This window comes from Sciurus vulgaris (genome assembly GCF_902686455.1).
Source record: "Sciurus vulgaris genome assembly, chromosome: 8".
Classification (NCBI taxonomy): Eukaryota; Metazoa; Chordata; class Mammalia; order Rodentia; family Sciuridae; genus Sciurus; species Sciurus vulgaris.
This window is the reverse complement of record NC_136468.1, coordinates 12007861-12028637: the sequence shown is the minus strand read 5'-3', so window position 1 is coordinate 12028637 and position 20777 is coordinate 12007861. Positions and strand designations below refer to the sequence as shown.

Below are 20777 nucleotides of genomic sequence, written 5' to 3'. Positions count from 1 at the left end.
CTGTATAATATAGTCCCATTTTTATTGTATAGAGTTGAGATTCTAAAAAAATTATTGAAAAGTTTAAAATATCCTTTGGATTTGGAACATTAGCATGATTTTAAAATAAAGAGAGATCTCAGGTTGTTTCTAGAAAAAAAAAATGTGAAGAGACTATAAAGGGACAGCACAGACTGGACAACCCCAGGGCTCTCCCAAGAAGGGATTTCTGGAAAGAACTAGCCAGCTGTTCCCGTGTGTGCCTGGCTGTGGGTTGCTCTGTGTTCATCCGAACAGCAATAGGCGACTGGGGTGGTAACAGGCAGAGAGAAAGAAGTTGCTTGGAAGAATTGAGAGTAACCCAAGTTGCCCCAACTGGGAAGATATTGAGGACAAAAGATTCTTCCACCCTAGAAAATGAGATAAGCTCTGAGATTTGACACTGCACTAAGTTGATTGGGAAAAGAGAAAAACACAATGCAATTATGGTGTAACCACTATCACTGTGACTTGGTTTCCACGTGTGAGTCCTCTCCTTTAGGAAGACTTGGTAGTGTCATTCTGTTGACTGCAGTCCTGAGTCACATAGTGACAAGGACACAGTCCAAGCAATAAATCATTAGAAGACCTCACTGGAGAGTCTACACTTCACAAACTCCGAGGTGAACACTTCCCTAGGTGATATGATCCTATGGGACCACAGGAAGTCCAACATTGACCAAAACATCATCATGCGACATCTAACTGTACTTAAGATGTATACGGTATCCCTCACACATGGCCAGAGAATTCTTTCACTTATGCCTAAATTTCAGTATCAGGTGCAGATGAAGAAGTAAGTTAAAACCTTCAAAATAAAATCACAGACACTGGAGATGAATGACAACAAAAAAGTACCAAGAGGAGCTTCCAGGGAGCAGCTGAAAAGGGGAGTCTCAGGAAGTTGTAAAGAAGCTACAAAACCGAGAAGTCACGTGGAAGGGATTTCAATCCGAACTTAGAGGGTGGAAAGCGTGTTGAGAAGGCAAGTGGAGCGATGGGCAGGCATGTGACAGCAGAGGACAGGCTTGTCCCATCACATCACACCTTAACCCAGGAGGCAGGACACCCAGGAAGGAAGTACCTCCTAGAGCAGGGTTTTGTCAGGAAAACCTCTTTCCAAACTATATTGATAACCATGACTCCCACCCTGAAGGGGAAGGCAGAATATTTGAATTCTCCAAAAACAGCGTATGTGTCATGCATGTATATGTGCCCCCATATACAGAGTAGGCTACAGTAGCTCCCGCCATCTTAACCTAGAGTTTGTTATCTATACTAAGATGCAGGGCAAGAGATGTCGCTTCGGTGTAGAGCACTTACCTAGCATGCATGAACCTGTGGGCTCAACCCCAGCACAGCAAAAAAAAAAAAAAAAAAAAAAAATAGAGAAGAAAGAAAAAATGGAGAGAGAGAGAGAGAGAGAGAGAGAAGTATATATTGTATATATTATCTTTTCCCCTTATTATCCCATTGATGCAATGGGGTTTTTGTTTTTTCCTCCCTCATTTTTATGATCAAACCAGGTAAGTTTCTGGAACATATCTGAAAATGAATGCTAGCAAATCCCTCCTAAGTGATACATCTCCAAACGCTCCCTCGGTGGCCTCCACTAACTACCGTGCACCTCTGCTCCGCAGCGCTGAGCCTCCTGTGTGGTCCAGGTCTCATCGCTGCTGGAAGAGCATGGGAGGCAACCAGACGTGGATCACCCAGGTCACTCTGCTGGGCTTCCAGGTGGAGCCAACACTCGAATGTTTCCTCTTTGGACTTTTCTCTGTCTTCTACGCCTTCACCTTGCTGGGGAATGGGGTCATCCTCGGGATTATCTGCCTGGACTCCAGACTGCACACCCCCATGTATTTCTTCCTTTCACACCTGGCAATAGTTGACATGTCCTATGCTTCCAACAACGTCCCAAAGATGCTGGCAAACCTTGTGAACCAGAGAACTATCTCCTTTGTTCCTTGCATAATGCAGACATTCCTGTACTTGACTTTTGCTCACATAGAATGCCTGATTTTGGTGGTGATGTCCTATGATCGGTATGTGGCCATCTGTCACCCCCTACATTATGCTGTCATCATGAGCTGGAGAGTCTGCATCACTCTGGTAGCTGCTTCCTGGGTGTTTAGCTTCCTCCTGGCCCTGGTCCATTTAGTCCTCCTCCTGAGGCTGCCCTTCTGTGGGCCTCACAAGATCAATCACTTCTTCTGTGAGGTCCTGTCTGTCCTCAAGCTGGCCTGTGCTGACACCAGGCTCAACCAAGTCGTCATCTTTGCAGCCTGCGTGTTCATCTTGGTGGGGCCCCTGTGCTGGGTGCTGGCGTCCTACACACGCATCCTGCTGGCCATCCTGAGGATCCAGTCAGGGGAGGGCCGCAGGAAAGCCCTCTCCACCTGCTCCTCCCACCTCTGCGTGGTGGGGCTCTTCTTTGGCAGTGCCATCGTCATGTACATGGCCCCCCAGTCCCGCCACCCTGAGGAGCAGCAGAAGGTCCTCTCCCTGTTCTACAGCCTTTTCAACCCCATGCTGAACCCCCTGATCTACAGCCTGAGGAACGCAGAGGTCAAGGGGGCCCTGGGGAGGGCACTGAGGAAGGAGAGGCTGAGCTGAGAGACACAGAAGGGCCACGAGGGGAGGGGACTTTGCTTTCTACGAAATATGGGAGTTGGCATTTTTGTGCTCTTTCCTAGAACACATGCTGTCTTAAAATGGAATATTGTAGGACTACAGGTACAAACTTAAGACAACGACTTTGAGGAAAAAATAGTTGAATGCTTTCATGATCTTGGATAAATGTGGAATATTTAAGGGAAACTCAAAAATGTTTAAGGAAACTCAAAAAACACTAAACAAAATCTCTAAGTGTGATGAATATGAGACCTTTTCATAATTAGTCACTGCTCATCAAGGTCATTATTAAGAATCATAAAGTGGAGCCACAGATCAAGTGAGCATATTAAACTATACACACACACACACACACACACACACACACGCATACTTACATATGTGACTAAATGCAACTATAGATAGTACATAGGATAAACTCCTTCAAATCAATGTAAAAAAGATAAGAAAATATAATAAAATTAGCAAAGCATATGAACAGTCATTCTACAAAACATATGAACAGCTAATAAATATAAAGTTCTTCTTGCTGCCTAGTCAGTAAGATACTGTATTTACAACTACTATGAGATGCTATTTCATATCCATAAAAATATCTCACATTTTAACAGCTTATTCATCATTGGACTGATTGGAAATCTAATTCCAATTATTGAGAAACAACAAATACTATGAAACCTTTTATCCAGATTGTCCAACTCACTTTAGTTAATAAAAGCATGATATACACCTTCTAGATGTGATTTTTCCTGTGAAGGGACATAAGTAAATACTTATGACTCCGAGGGCCATCTTTTCTATCATAACAACTCAACTCTGGCAGAAGCAGTCATCGACAATGTGTAAATGAATGGGTGTTGCTGTGTTTCAATACAACTTTACTTACAAAAACATTGCTTGTTAAGTGAGGCCCAGGAACAATAGCTTTCCCACTGTTGTTCTAGACCTAGAACTAATCTAGTTCCACAGATTTGTAATTAGAGGGTCTCACTGGGAATGGGGGTAGGCCAGGGATCAGGTGATTAGATGCAATTTAAGGCCAAGAGTTTGGAGCACTTCTACAGTGAGTCTTTCCCTCTGACATCTTCTAAAACATAACACGACTTAACAGCTAATGGATTCTACATGTCCATGTTTGCTCCACTGTATTTTGGAACTGAGAACAGGCTCACATACTCTCCATCACAACTTTGAACTTGAAACCATGATATAAAAAATCCTGCAATAAAAGATTTGGATTGGAGTACTGTAAGCAATAAGGAACAGCAGAGAGACATATTGGACAGACTGGTTGTTAATAGTGAATGTACCAGCATTTAGATTTTTTTGGTTGTTTTCTTTTAAATTTTGCAGCCATTTTATCAGAAGCACTATCTTTATGTTGAGATGGTCCTGGTTTTAATTATATATTCTGACAGCCACTCTCACCTCAGTCTGGGTTACCAGGAAATATAATTCTCAACCCTCATCAGGTAGCTGATGATAATTTTGCATGGAAGAGAACACCAGAAGATAAAGCAGTCAGTAAAGGAACAGAAAAGAAATTGGAGTTCTTCCAATAGATAAATTTTCACCATGTAGAGAAGGGGATCGTGAAGATTGACAAGGAAGGGGAATTCTAAAGTTGAGAATTATTCACATGTTCACAGCATGAGTTAGCTTCAATAATCTCAGAACATTTTTCATTTGTCTGGCCTCTTTTTAACTCCTGAAATATACTCTCTTGCTCAAGCGTATATGTTTTGGTTTCCTCCTTCTTTCTTTGTGCTCCTTGATCAATTTTAAAATCAAACATGCCATTTTTAGCTTTTCTGCGACTGCACAGGTTTCCTCCCAGTGTCTACCATTCCTAATAGCAAAACATTGCTAATAACAACTGTCGCTGTGCCACAGCTGATTTGAAATATCTTTGTACCACCTTCTCCCAAGAAGAGTTGGCATGTATGATGCCAGTCTCTCTTGCTCAAAATGTGTATTTAAAAAGAAATCACCCCTTGAGGAGCAGTACCCTTTGATGCTAAAGTTAACACTGAAGTGGAGGTGGGGGAGATTAGACTATATTTCACAAAAATAATACTGTGATGAAACAAATACACAGGTAACCAAATAAATATTAAAGAAAGCCTTAAATTAGAGGTAGAGAGATCAAGTCCAGAGTTTTATCCAAAATACCCAGTTTCATATATACATATATATGGATGTATTTATATAATGCTAATGAAATAGAAAAGTATGACCTTCACTCCAGAAGAAAAGCGAGTAGTAGAAGCCATCTATAAGAGTGAGCAGCTGTTGAATTTAACATATAAAAACTGAAAATTAGTCATTAGGAATAAATTTGATAACTAAAGGGAATCATGATTATAGAAGTAAGAGATTGTCCTAATTCAGACCACCAAGTTACATTGCTTCAGATCAAAGAATGCACTTTGTGCCCACAGTTCAACAATGGGCAAAGAGCCCCTCAGGTAGACACATTGTGTCATGGCTTCACACTGTCTGCAATGGCAGCATGCAGAGCTGGCTGCATGCCTACCTGAAGGGGGCCATGGGAGGTCCTGACTCAACGCATGCCTCCTCTTTTCTGAAGGATTTGGGGGATAAACTGGGGAGGGTCCTGTACCCCTTCATAATCCTTCACCACATTTTTCTCAACTTCCTTTTTTCCTACCTCATGCAGTCGCCCCTAGACCAGGACAGCCATTATGATCGCCAGAAACACAGATGTTCTGTACTCAAGAAACAGCAGCCAGGCCCTAAGGATTCCCAAAGGCTGTCGGGATGGGCCAGTTTCCAGCCCATCTGGCAAAGCCATGTGCAGGTGGATGTAGCTTGTCACCTTGTGCTTGAGGCAGCCCACTGGTTCTGGGCCAACGTGAGACCACCCTCTATGAAATGGAACGGACTGAAGGAAAGACACTTACTAACCTAGTACTGCCACCAGCCCTTGCCACAGCACAGTGGCTGAACCTAACATGCCTTCGAGTGTGGAAAACTGAGTTGAAATCCATGTTGGGGCAAAGGAGAAATAGCTGTAAATAGGAAACAGACGAATAAGTCACACAACAAAAATAAACATCACAGGATGAGAGAAATATAAAACACTGCTGCCTCAATTTGTCCACAACTAGGGGATGATTTTGTCCCTTGGTACATTGACAGCAAATGCCCAAAAGGCAGAAGCCATAGATTTGCCAAATCCACCCCTGCTCTTGGAACCCACGTCAAAGGGAAGTTTTCAGTCCCTGGTGGCATGACACCATGAGACAATTGACCACATTGTGCTACACTGCACAAACTGTTGGACACTGAAGGAACCAACATGTGTTAACACAGGAGGAATGCTGGTTCAAGTTACTTCTACCACAAATATCATTTGGAAATAAATTTCTGGGCACTATGCTGCATTTGGCCATACAAGTTAGTGTAGAATTCTCACTGGACTGATAACTTTAAATACTGATGATCAAATGCTCAGAAAGATCCTTGGCTGTAATGGACAAAAATATGCCCACTGCATTCCCGACACTCTGAAATACTGTGGACACATACATGTTATCCTTGTATGTGTGCATAGAGCACTGTACACAGAAAAGAAGTCATTGGGTTGCTGATGGGAATATGTAAGCTTCGCATGGTGGCTGTGAGTTCCCTGGGGAGGTTCTCAAGAGAATCGGGCCATGGGATGTTTTATGGCATTCTCAGTCTAAGCTACCTCTAAGTGGGGTACTTCACACCAAACTCCCATGCGGGAAACAATAGTCTGGGGCAACTGACCTATAGCCTGACTGCACTCAAGCCATTGGTGCACAATGATAATCATAAGAAGGCTGATTGTCCCACAAGAGAAAAAGAAGGGCTGTAGGGGAATCAGGTGCCTATCCAGGCGTAATGGAACAAGCTGAATTTAATCAGAAGTAAGACTCTAGAAAAAAGATTTGTTAGTTAGAATAAGCAGATTACAGGGGATTCTGTTCCAGGAGGAAGGCACAGAACTCAACCTGGAAATAGGTGGCACTTCAGAAAAACAGGTCATGGAGACTAACAAATAATTCAGGACACGGCCAGGACTCAGGAAGGGTGCAACCTTGACCAACAGTGTCTCTTGACTGCTTTGATGCAATGGCAGCCGAAGTAACCATAGGTAATTCCCTTCATCCTCCCTGCGTAGGCAGAGGAGGAACAACTGTGGGGGATCTCACAGCCTTAGAGCTTATTGACGTTCTCCAGGGGCACTACAATTTGCCTTGATATATTTCCACTGTCCTCATATCAAAAACAAATGAGAATAAGACACAACCTGCAGCACAGTTAGGGGGCTGGAAACTTGAATAAAAACCATGACCTCATCCAAACACAGAGGTTGGCCCTGCAGCACGACAGAAAGAGATTTCAATGGAAAATGCCCCCAACTGATTTGGGATGCAGAAACAACGGTATCTTGTCTAACTGTGATGATGTCTGTGCACAGTAGTATTCTGACTTACGGCAAATGCCACATCTGCTGGAAAGGCACAATAAATACTTCTCTAGTTCTCACTGATTTGTACCGTGACCACATTGCGATATTGTTACAGTTTGGACTTGAGGTGTCGCCCCAAAGCTCAAGTGTGAGACAATGCCGGAAGGTTCAGAGGAGAAATGATTGGGTTATGAGAGTCTTAACCCAATCAGTGAATTAATCCCCTGGTAGGGATTAACTGAGCAGTATCTGAAGTGGTAGGGTGTGGCTGGAGGAGGTGGGAATTGAGGTGAGGCTATGGGTATATATTTTGTATCTGGAGAGTGGAGTCTCTCTCTGCTTTCCCATCACCACGGTGTGAGCTGCTTCCCTCGGCCACTCTCTCCTGCCATGATGTTCAACCTCACCTCCAGCCCCAAGGAATGGGGCTGGTCTTTGATGGACTAAGACCTCTAAAACTGTGAACCTTTAAATAAACTTTTCCTCCTTTACAATTGTTTGTGTTAGATCTTTGGGTCACAGCAGCAACAAAGTTGACTAAAATAAATATGATGTAAGTTTGGTCTTATAGGTAATTATTCAACTACCTTATGGAAATGAGTCATATGATAATATGGAAACTGATGATTGACTATATTGTATGATCAAGAGAAATCTTCTTCTGAACATAACACCAATGGAAAATGACTGGTCTGTAGAAGGGCTTGATTTAGCTTGCCACCAGGTAGTTTCTATGCTAAATTATTCTGCACAAGGTAATCACAGGGTACAAACAAAAGGGAGTATCAAGTAATCAGATTAGTCCAAAAATATGAAAATGTATGTCTGACTTTATAGGATGGATTAGCAGTTTACTCAAGTCTACCCCTACCTATTCTAACTCTTCCAAATCGTAGGCATATTTATACTGACACTACTGCTGTGTCTATACATAAATGGTCTTGTAAATATAAATGATATTTTGCTGTAAGGGAACCTACACCAGGGACCATGTGAGTAAAATCTGCAAGAAACGATTAACTCAGTTTAAATTCATATAAATTTGAAATTAAAAGAAACTTTAAAACATTCTAGTCAGATCACTTGGAGATTGAAGAGACTTTCCTTTCTAAATTTGGATTTAAGGTCACTATTTTTATACCCTGGAGCAGTAGGACACAGTAATGAAGATAAAATGGACACATTAGCACCTTTTTGAGGAAAATTTGCAGGATCTAAAAAGTATAATTGTTCCTCAGTGGCTAAGAAAAAAGCATTTGGGGGTAGGCAGAATTCTACAGAGGGCCCTCTAAGATCCCCATGATTCAAACATTAACTTGGATGCCAATGTAAAGGGACTTTGCAGATCAACTGACCTTAAAATGTGGGCGTTATCTTGGTGATAATCAGGTGAGCCTTCCGAAAGCCCAGAGTCTTCTTCATCTGGTAGCAGAGGAGGCAGTCAGATTGGAAGTGGGTGAACAACTCACAATCTGACTTGAACACCGAGGGACTGGTGTGTGAAGACCAGGGTGGGACCACGACCACGGGGCTGAGGGCAGTCTCAGATAGGGACCTCAATTCTACCATCGAACTCTTCCAACAACCATCAAACTCGAGAAGATCTCAAGTCTCTGATGAGGACTGCAGACCCAGCCATCTCTTGATTCAGTTTATTAGACTCGTGCAGGCAATTCAGCTGATCCACACTTTTCTAACCAATGAAACTGTGAGATGACAGATGTATGTTATTTTAGACTCTTAACAGAAAATGAACTCATTTTTGGTGTTAAACAAAAATCGATCTTGCCCTTAGGAGATTGGTGATGGATCATTTAGTGCAGTGATTACCAAAGCTTAGTTTTGACCTGAGGCCAATTTTAAACTCTTAACGGTTACTGAGGACCTAAAGCTACTTTGTGTAGGCATATTTGTTGATATTTACCATAATCAAAATTAAAACAAAGAATTTGTTATTTACTTTTAATTTGCTTTTTAAAGGCTTCCTTTATAGATTATTATAAATAATGGGTTTTGTGACAAATAACTTTATTTTATAAGAAAATATAAAGAATATGTGTTTCACATTTTCGTGGCTTTTGAATGTTTGACTTAATAGTAGGCAATGATACTTCATATATTCCTGTGCTTCCTCTATGTTACAGTATAACAAATGCAGTAGCCTCTGGTAAAATTCAGTGTGAATAGGATTAAAACAAGACAAAAACTGTCTAGATATTATTATAAAAATAGTTTGATCCTACAGATCCTTTGAAAGTCTCTCAAGAGAGAGCCTTTTAGAGGTCCCCGGACAAACTGAAAGAATAGCTGACAGTATATTTAAACTACAGTACTCATACCTACAAAATGAGGATGATGATTAGATTAAATACATATTCCATCTTAAGCATACATCACATTTTCTGAAGCATAATAAGGACTCAATAAAGGTTGGATGCTGTAGTCCTTCATCATTTTATCACCACATCCTACTGCAGACAGAGATGCACTTGGCATTGGGAAAGCCATCACTTCTCAGGATTTCCATACCTCTCCACCACCTAAACGTCACAGCTTCTCCATACCTATTATACAGAGGGGAATCACAGAGAAGCATGTTTTAGTCAGCTTTGCATGCTGCAATCCAAAGAACAAACAAGAACAACACAGAGGAGGAAAAGCTTATTTTGGCTCAAAGTTTCAGAAGTTCGGGCCACGGTCAGTTGACTCTATAGCTCTGTGTCTAAAGCAAGGCAGAACATCGTGGTGGAAGGGTGTGGTAGAGGAAAGCAGCTCAGAATATGGCAACCAGGAAGCAGAGAGAGAACTGTGCTCACCAGGGACAAAATATAAACCTCAAAGGCACCCCCAGACTGATGGACTTCATCGAGTCACAACCTACCTACCTACAGTTGCTACCCAGTTAATCCAGTAGGTAGGTGGGCTATACCTCTCATAATCTAATCATTTCACCTCTGAAAATTCTTGCACTATCTCATACATGAGCTTTTGGGGACAACTCACATCTAAACATAACACTTGAAGTCATAAAACCATAGCGAATTTAAAAATTTGGATATTGTATTTTGTGAACTCTGTCTTCAGGTTCATGACCCTTGAGATACCTGAAAGTTTCTGCAGAAGCAGGTGATGTCGATATCTGTCCTGCCCATTCCCTAGAGGTTTTCATCTGAGGACAATTAGACACAATCTTTGCTCTCCTCCAGAGACACAATTCAGAGAATCCCCCTACCCTAGAGAGAAGATAAATAGGTGTGCTATCTTATGATCCTTCTGGGAATTTTGAACTCTCAATAGAAGCTTAGGAATGTTTTTATTCCTTTGATTCTAAAATAAAAGCTATGCTCCTGGGGTTCAGTGAAGTTTCAGCAAGTCCAGTGAATCCTCCCACGTTTAGGATTTCATCCTGTGAAGGCTGCCAGAGGAGTAGCGTTCTACACCCATTTAAGAGGTGTGCTTCTCTTCTCTGTGGGTATTTTCCTAGGTCAAAGTGTTTTCCTTGGGGAAAATCCAGCGCTAGTACCTTCTTAAGTTGAAACTTATTTATGCTGGGAAGTGATTTTCCGTGTGAGTAGTTGAAATGAAAGAGATGACAGTAGAAATCAGCCTGGCTATGCCAGAGGAATGACCGGGTGGGTGATCCCCCTCCTCACTCAGAGTGCTCTCTAGAAAAGGCACAATGCCCCACACCCACATGGACCCCTATCCACTGCGCTGTGGACAAAGGGGACAGGAATCCCTCAGCATCTTCTTCCTACCACCTCCCAAGGTACCTGAGGACAGTGATTGGAGCTAGCATAAGATCTCAGTGAGAGGGGACTCAAGAAGGAGAGGTATATTTAGACAGCCTTTTGTTTAAATAAGGCTCTGAAAAAAAAAAAACTAATTAAAGGACTTTATGTATGATTTAGTCTAAATGAAGATATTGATGTCCAGGAAAATCTCTGTCAAAAGTTTTACTAAAGGCAAACACTACTACAAGGTGCAATAGAACTCCTCACTGACACTGTGTAAGAGGTAAGTTTACCATGTAATTATTTCTTTTTGGAACTATCCCAACTATCACCTTATCGTGATAACTATCACACTTGAATCCACTCTATTTCACATTTGTATTTCCCCTACCCCAAAACAGGACAGAAATAGTTAGCAGTTCAAACTGGCACTGAAAGCCGGAGAAACAGAATTAAAGCTCTCTAGCAGGAGGGCATCCCGGGTGGCAGGTCTGGGTGGAGAGTGGCTCAGACTGATCATGGAAACCTTCTCTCTTCTGAGCTGCTCTTGCTCATCTGCTGTGCTAGGAATGTAAACTTGAGGCATCCTCGTTGTGATATGTTCTTCTCTATTTCATTATGATAACTGCTTAAGAATTTTAATCTCTCTTAATTTTATGTTGTCTATTTTTAATGACAAAAAGAAATGATAATGAGGATAAAAAAGATTTGTTAATCCAGTCACAAAAATGGCCAGATTAAAAAATCAGGAAAGAAATATTCATGTGGAGTAGCAACAGAATGCGTTATCTTCAACTGTATTGTTATCCTTTATGTTTAGAAATCGAGTGTGTTTCACAGATGGCTTATTGTGACCAGTGTGTCTAAGTAAATGTTTGCAATGCTGATGTTAGTATCCCCTGCTTGCTCTACTATAGTAATAGTCTTTAATTGTAGTAAAAATAATTTTGTGTGCATTTATATAGAACCCTTCACAAATCCAATATATTTATAAAGATAAAGCAGTCTTTGATTAGTCTCTGTTTCATTGAGTCCTTTTGCTCAAAGAAACACCATTCATATAACTGATCCCTCCCTTGGGCTTAGACTTCTCAAAAGTTCACAATGTTAAAGACACATGTACCTGCCTATTTCTGAAGTCCTTTTACCTGCATATAAAGTAGTTTCTCCCAAACGATGTCCCTGAATTTATCTTCTTGTAACCATGAATTCAAAGCAGGTATAAGATACTGTATTCATTTTCTACAGTTAGTACAAAAATTATCTTAAACGTGGTGACTTAAACAATGGAAATAAGTTCTTTCACAGTTCTGGAGTCTGCTAGAAGTCTAAGATAGAGTAGGATCATACCCCTTCATGGACTCTTAAGGAGGATGGTTTCTTGTTTTGTCCACCTTCTGGCTAGTGTCAGCGTTCTTTGATGTCTGGCCACATCTCTCCACAATTCCATCTTCACATCATTTTTACCTAGGTGTGTCTTTTCCAGTTCGTTTCAAATATCCTTCTGCTTTTATCTCTCAAGGGCCCTTGTCACTGGAGTTAGGATCCAGAAAACTGAGAGTTATCTCAAGATCCTTACCTAATCACATGTACAGAGACCCTCTTTCTAAAAATGGCAACATTCAGAGTTGCTGGGCAGGGTGTGGACTTGTCTCTTTGCAGGTCATGACTTAATACATTACAGTCATCAACACATTTAACCAAGGCTATTTTATCTACAATCTTCATCATTGCACTCACAAATTTATTCCCTATAAACACTGTTTTTAATTATTTAAAATCATCAAATTTTAACTGTGAGTTTATAAAAGTAGAAATAAACAATGTTTTAATAGTTATAAATATATATTTAATATACAGATTATATAATATATATACTTGATACACATTATATGAATAACTAAATCATCAACTGAATAAAATGTCATCCATCTAATTAATGAATATTTTCTGAGAGTTTTATCTACAGCTAAACTAGCTATTGCAAAATATATCAATAAGTACAAGACATTGACATTCGTTATAGGGTGAGGGGTATCTACAGTCAAATAAATGACATTTGGCATCGATGCCACTTCATTTTTTATTTTATTTTGAGGCAATTTTTGCTCAAGCCAGTACAGGACTAAGCCTACCCTTATGAATCCCCTCTACTTTGCTAGAACAGAAAAAACCCTCTTCAGAGGCTATCTGTCCAGAAGACTTTTAATGGGACCTAGACAAGATCAGTAGACTGCAACCTTTCTCTTTATAGGAACTGGTTGTAAACATGCAAGAAACCCTTCCAATGGAGAGGCCTGTGACCCCACTGAAAACCCCTTCAGCCTTACACAATAAATCTGGCGGATAAACACTCTGTGTAGCTGCAATAGCATTTTGAAAAGACCCATGTGCATTTCCGACTCAGTATAGGCCTTTCCTAGAATTTACATTTACCTATGCCTCATGAATCCCAAAGGGGCATTCACGATTCTCAGCATGTTTTAAGACAGAATCTATCATATATTCATATATAATTAAAAAATATAGTCAGTAAGGAATTCAAAAATTGTATCCAGCATTGTAAGCGCTAACATAACTCTCTGTGAATGCATTGTTTAGGCACCATTTTAAGTGCTACGACATTATTATAGAAGCTGTTTAACTTGTAATTCCTGCATGAGCAAAGGCTTGCCTTCTGTTTGATGTACAGTGAGGAGTCAAATCATCCTACATGCCTCTCACCAATTAAACAGGGGTTCCTCTCAATCTAGAAACTGGAATTGAGAAGAAAACACTGAATTAGATATAACATGAGGAATCTGTCTCTTATTCTTAATGATATAGGTAGAAAGTCATCTAAGAAGGAAATTTAAAGAGTGATGTTAGGATGGAACCATGTGAAACCTGGAGTGTACGAAACACACATGAAAGTCACATAAAATTGTGTCACCTCTCTTACTTAGAGAGTAAGGTAGCTCTGGGCTGCACATAGAATAGGAGAGAATTTCATCATAGCAACCAAGTAACTACACATATTAGAAACCAGGTTGTATTTTTAAGCTCTGTGGACTATGTGCTTCCATTTAATGTTATTTTCTTTCTCAGTATTTAATATCATGCTAAGTGTTATGGTTTGGATTTGAATATCCTCAGAAGCTCATGTTTTGGAAGTATGATCCCCAGTGGGCTTTTAGGCAATGATTGGATTATGAGAATTCTTACTTCATCAGTGGATTAACCCATTTAATGAATTAATGCACTGGAATGTGGAACCTAGTTGGAGGAAGTAGGTCAGTGGGTGTGTTCCCTACAAGGGCTTATGTCCTTCTCAGTCCACTCCTCTCCCCGCCCCCAGCTTCCATGAGCTAAGCAGCTGTCCTCTGCCGAGCCCTTCTGCCATGTTTCTGCAATGGAGTCAGCCAACCGTAGACCAAGAGCAGTGAAATCATGTGCTGAAGGAAATTCTTCCTCCTCTATGTTGTATTTTGGTCAAGGGATGAAGAGCTAACAGGCTGACACAAGAGAAACCAAAGGAAGTTGATTTTAGACAGGATTTTACCACAGCTTGAAGGGTATGCCCCTCTGGGAGCCAGAGGAAAGGAGCAGCCAGAAGTGGGACAACAACGTGGGGAAAGTGGGAAACTTGGGCCTACAGATTCAGGACTGCTAAGCTAGACTCCTTTCCCTCTGCTGGCTTCTTATAGTGAGGAGTCCTAATGCATCAGGATTTTGCTTGTTTGATTTTTTTTTATTCTTTCCTTAGATAAGGTAGAAAGTATAGGATAGGAATGTGCCAATTTAAAGTGAATTGTACTTTATTATTATTTTTTAAATTTTATTAATTTTTATTTGCCCTAATTAGTGGTACCTGATAGTAGAATGCATTTATACACTTTGATAGATCATTCATAAAAGGAGTGTGATCTCTCATTTTTCTGATTGTACATATTGCAGGATCACATTGGTCATGCAGTCTACATGTACATGAGGTAATAATGTCTGTTTCACTCTATTATCCTCCATACCCCCATACCCCTTCCCCTCCCTTCACTCCCCTCTACCTAATATAAAGTAACTATGCTTGTTTGACTTTTAATCTGACTTTAAGGCTGATAGACACTTTTATACAGTTACATAGATAAGTTGTTTGATTGACTTAGTTTAACATTTACAAGCCTCAGAATTTACTGTAGGATTTCATGAACAAACAATAACAAGTATATATCTAAATCCATATTTATATGTGTAATTTAATTACTGAAGAATATTGTACACAAAAATATATAAAATAAATTTGTATCTAAAGAAAAAACAAGCAGTCCTTCAAAGTATGCTATAGATATTTTTGACATACAAAATAATTCATAATGTATTTATAGAAAAAGAAAAATAGTTATAAATAACATTTTTCATCTACTTATAAAATTCTTAATAGAGACAAAATAGTTGTGTAGTAAAAAAGTATAACTACTTAATCAATCAATCCAATCTCCATCAAAATGCCCATGACATTCTTGAGAAAAACAGTCTTAAAAATTAGAAGAAAAACAGTCTTAAAATTCATTTGGAAGAACAAGAGACCCAGAATAGACAAAGAAATCCTGAGCAAAAAGAGAAATGTGGAAGCATCATAATACCTGATGTCAAATTTTACTACAGAACTATAGTAAAAAAATAGCGTGGTATTGGTATCAAGACACACATGAATAACAAAGGAATAGAATAGAAGACACCAAAACAAACCCACATAGATGCAGTTTTCTTGACAAAAGTGCCTAAAATGTGCATTGGAAAAAGAGACTTTATAACAAATGGTGCTGGGAAAACTGGACATCCATACCTTTCTTTGGATGTAGAAGAATGCAGCTAGATCTCTTTCACCCTGCACAAAAGTCAACTCAAAGTTGATGAAAGAATTAGACCAGAAAATCTGCAACTGCTAGAAGAAAATATAGATCCAACACTCCAACATACTGGCACAAGTATCGACTTCTTTAACAAGACTCCTAAGGTGCCGGAAATAAAATGAAGAATCAATAAGTGGGACAACATCAAATTAAGAAGCTTCTGCTCAGCAAAGGAATTAATTAAGAACCTGAAGAGAGAACCTACAGAATGGGAGATCTTTACCACCTGCTCCCCCGATAGAGGTTAATATCCAGAATATATAAAAATAAGTTCAATAAAAAACTTAACACCCCAAAAACTCCCACTAATTTTCCAATTAACAAATGGGCAAAAGAACTAAAGAAACACTTCTCAAAAGTAGAAATGCAAATGGCCAATAACTATATTAACATATTCAACATCACGAGCAATCAGGAAAATTGAAAAACAGAACTACATTGAAATTTCACCTAACTCCAGCCAGAGTAGCAATTATCGAGAATATAAATAATAATAAATGTTGGGGAAGATGTGGAGGAGACAGTCATACTTGTACATTGTTGATAGAACTACAAATTAGTACAACTAGTCTGGAAAGCAGTATGGAGAGTCCTCAGAAAACTAGAACGGAGCCTGCATATGACCCAGCTGTCCCACTCCTTGTTATCCAAAAAGGCCTAAAATCAGCATGTGATAGGGCCATGGAGCTACATCAGTGTTTATAGCAGCACAATTCACAATAGCCAGTCTACATTAACAGTCTAGGTGCCCATCAATAGACCAATGGATAAGAAAAATTTGGTATATGTACACAATGCAGTTTCTAAATTTTTTTTAATTTGTTTTAATTAGTTACACATGAAAGTAGAATGTATTTTGACACATTGTACACAAATGGAGCACAATTTCTCCTTGCTCTGGCTGTACATGGTGCAGAGTCACACTGGTAATATAATCATATATGTATATAGGGTTATAATGTCCATCTCATTTCACCATCCTTCCCACACCTCCTCCCCTCTGCACAATCCAGAGTTCCTTCATTCTTCCCTCCCCCTCTCCCCATTATGAATCAGCAACCACTTATCAGAGAAAACATTCAGTCTTCAGTTCTTTGGGTTTGACTTTTTTCACTTAGCATGATATTCTCCAGCTCCATCCATTCACCAGCAAATGCCATAATTTCAGTCCTCTTTAAGGCTGAGTAATATTCCACACAACAGAAGAAGAAATAAATTATGGCATTTTCAGGTAAATGGATGGGATTGAAGAACACTGTGCTAAGTGAAATAAGACAGACCCAGAAATTCAAGGGTCAAATGTTTTCACTGATATGTAGAAGCTAGACAAAAATAAGGAAAAGAAGGGGATGGTGAGAATCCCATGAAAATAGAAGAGATCAGTGGAGTAGAGGAAGAGGATTAAAGGGTGGGAAGGAGGATAGAAAAGGGGGAAGAATGGTGGAAGGAATCTGATCAAACTCTCCTACGTACATATATGAATAAAACACAATCTAACATTTACGTATATCCTTAAGGCACAAATTTTTAAGAATCTATAAATAAATAGAAGAAAGGTAGGTAGGTAGATAGTCATGGATAGGTTAATTTGTGTACAAAATTGTCAACTAATAAATATAAAAGTAATGAGGCCAAACATTTTCAATCATTATTAGTAATAATGAGGTCAAGCATGACAATCAGTAAAGGAACTAGTGACTAGTTTCTTCATGAGGATCAAGATATTTATGTAATAATTTTAATTGATGCCTCAGAAATTAATTAGGGAAAAATAATAACTATTCAGTGGAGATACCTGGGGAGCATCATCTTCACCAAGTGATTCAAGTTAGATTTGTCCAAAAATGGGAAAAATTAATATCATGTACCTGTTCATATTGCCCTGAGTCTCCTCTTTATTTGGTTGCTGAAAGTGAATAATCTGTACACTCCCAATTTGAGGAACATTTCAACCAAAAACTGCTGCACCCTCTTCAAAATTTCAGTGTCTGGAAAGACTGGGTAAATACTGCAGATGCCAGAAGACTAAAGACAGGTGATATCAAATGGAATGTGCTTTCTTGGGCTTGGGCGTAGACAGATGGGGGTGGAAGAAAAATACTGAATATTAGAGAAAAAGAAACATGTCAATGCTGATTTTCCTGACTTTTACAATTATAGTATGACTAGTTTAATGAATATCCTTTTTCTTAGTGAAAAGATGAGAGATTTATGGGTAAATGGACATCATCTATGACTTAATTTCAAATGGTTCAAAAAATGTATAGACAGAAAGAGTATAAGATAAAAAAAAAATAAGAAAAAAAATTACACTGAATCTAGGTGAAAGTATGTGGAGTCGTTTGCATAATTCCTGATATTTTTCTATAGGTTTAAATCTCTTTCATGATAAAGTGTTCAAAACAGAAAGATAGCAGCTGTTGGGAAATGGAGAAGCCGCCAAACAGGAACAAGTGTCCATTTCTCTGAGTCCATTTTGAGATAGATTGATCTAATTTTCATTGATTCTCCAGCTCTGATCTTCTTGTCACACTTCACTCCCAGGTGGTCATTAAGGAATGGGAGGCAACCAGTCATGGGTCACAGAATTCATCTTGGTGGGATTCCAGCTCAGAGCAGAGATGGAGGCCTTCCTCCTCTGGAGCTTCTCCCTGTTGTATATCTTCAGCCTGCTGGCCAATGGCATGATCTTGGGACTCATTTGCCTGGACCCCAGACTGCACACCCCCATGTATTTCTTCCTCTCACACCTGGCTGTCCTTGACATGTCCTACGCTTCTAACAATGTCCCTAAGATGCTGGCAAACCTCATGCACCAAGGAAGTGCCATCTCCTTTGTTCCGTGCATAATGCAGACATTCCTGTACTTGGCATTTGCTGCTACTGAGTGCTTGATATTGGTGGCAATGTCCTATGATTGGTATGTGGCCATCTGCCACCCACTACATTATGCTGTCATCATGAGCTGGAGAGTGTGCACAGCCCTGGCGGTCACTTCCTGGTCATGTGGATTTGTCCTCTCCCTGGTGCACGCAGTTGTCCTCCTGAGGCTGCCCTTCTGCAGGCCCCGAGAAGTCAACCACCTGTTCTGTGAGATCCTGTCTGTCCTCAAGCTGGCCTGTGCTGATCCGTGGATCAACCAAGTGGTCATCCTTGCGGCCTGTGTGTTTGTCTTAGTGGGGCTTCTGTGCTTAATGCTGGTCTCCTACACACACATCCTGCTCGCCATCCTGAGGATCCAGTCAGGGGAGGGCTGCAGGAAAGCCTTCTCCACCTGCTCCTCCCACCTCTGTGTGGTCGGGCTCTTCTTCGGAATAGCGATGGTGGTTTACATGATCCCAGACTCCCATCCGCGAGAGGAGCAGGAGAAAATGCTGTCGCTCTTTCACAGTCTCTTTAACCCAGTGCTGAATCCCCTTATCTACAGCCTGAGGAACTCACAGGTGAAGGGTGCCTTCCACAGAGCTTTGCAGAAGAGGTCCCAGTGAGGGGGATGGGGTGTTGGATGTGTAGGACTTTCCTCTTAAACGTGTCATTTGCTGAAGCAAAAACTCGGGAAATTTTCCCAAATAGAAGTTGGACATAAAAATGGTAATCGTTTAAACAGAATTTGAAATTTTGCTTCTATTTTCAATTTCACTTATATCTACTCTAATCTAAATTATTTTTTTTCTTCTACTTGCTTAGGGTTTAGTTTGATTTTCTAGAAGGCCTGGAAATGGGATAAAATTACAGTGAAAACATTATTATGATTTACTCAATCCACCACCCCTTCCCACTGAAAACTCTTTAGGCAGATTAACTTGGTATCTGGATTAAATTCCAATGTTGATGGTCACACCTATTTGGAGAGTGGAATACTATTTTCCCTGATATTTGCATCAATTTCTAGACATTTTATTATAAATTAATCATTTTGAAATGAAAATAGGCTAAACCAAAAGCAAACCAAAAAATAAAATGATGTAAATTAGAATGAATATAAATGAAATTGAAAATCCTAAAACAAAAACGAAAGTAAATTTGGTTTTTTGAAAATAGCAACAAAATTGACAATTTTGCTAGACTGCCCAGCAGAAAAAAAGAAAAAAAGACTCCAATTACTAAAATCAGAGTTTCAAAGGAATCTTGTTGTCAGCCTTATAGATACAAAATGTATTGTCACAGAATGCTATGAACAGCTGTATGCCAACAACTAAAAACATAGATCTAAGGACAAATTCCTAGAAAGACACAATCTACCAACTCACTCAAAACTATATAGGCAATCTGAATAGATTCATAATAAGTAAAAAGGTTAAGTTAGTAATTTTGAAACTTACCAGATAAAGTTGTGGACCATATTGCCATAGCAATTAATTATGCTGAATTTTAAAAGAAGGATTAATACAGATTCTTCACTTGCAAAACATAAGACGGAACATTTCCCAACCCATTCTACGATGTCAGTATCACTAACACCAAAGACACTGAAGGTAAAGAAAACCACAGACTGATATCCTTGTGCACATAGATTGGACACTCCTCAACAAACATCAGAAACCAAATTCAGCAAACACGAAAAGATTCAAACACCATGACCAAGTAAGGTTTATTGTAGGAAGACAGGGTTGTTTAAACATTCAAAACTCAACCAATGTAAAATACCACATTAATTAAATAAAAGAAAAACCATGCTGTCTCATCGCACATAATCAAAACATCAAACAATTCTAATACCTTTTCAGGATAAATACACACACACACACACACACACACACACACACACAATCACACACACACGCACAAACTAGAAACCTAAGGTTGTGTCTTTAATCTGATAAAGGGCAGATGAGAAAACCACAGCTAAAACCATAATTTCTTGGGAAAGACAGAATGCTTCCCCCAGAAGATAAAAGAACAAGATAAAGGATGTCCTGTCTTGCTGCTTCTATTCAGCATTGTTCTGGAAGCTCAAGTCAAGGAAATGAAGCAAGAAAAATAAATAAAAGGTAACCAGTTTAGAAAGGAATAAGAAAAACTTTCTTTTTAGGCAACATG

The 20777-nt window shown here is 39.6% G+C and overlaps 2 protein-coding genes across 2 annotated transcripts; both read left to right on the top strand.

Annotated features, from left to right (window-relative positions):
- Nucleotides 1-1704: 1704 nt before the first annotated feature.
- On the top strand, nt 1705-2645 carry LOC306668055 (olfactory receptor 2A14-like; the record flags this gene model as incomplete). The annotated part of the gene is made up of 1 exon (XM_079151090.1): nt 1705-2645. The coding sequence occupies one exon, from the start codon at nt 1705-1707 to the stop codon at nt 2632-2634; it is 930 nt and encodes a 309-aa protein (XP_079007216.1). The 3' UTR covers nt 2635-2645.
- A 15650-nt stretch (nt 2646-18295) lies between these two features.
- LOC306668935 (olfactory receptor 2A2-like) lies at nt 18296-19225 on the top strand (the record flags this gene model as incomplete). The annotated part of the gene is made up of 1 exon (XM_079152652.1): nt 18296-19225. One exon carries the CDS (start codon nt 18296-18298, stop codon nt 19223-19225), a length of 930 nt encoding a protein of 309 aa, XP_079008778.1.
- Nucleotides 19226-20777: the final 1552 nt, after the last annotated feature.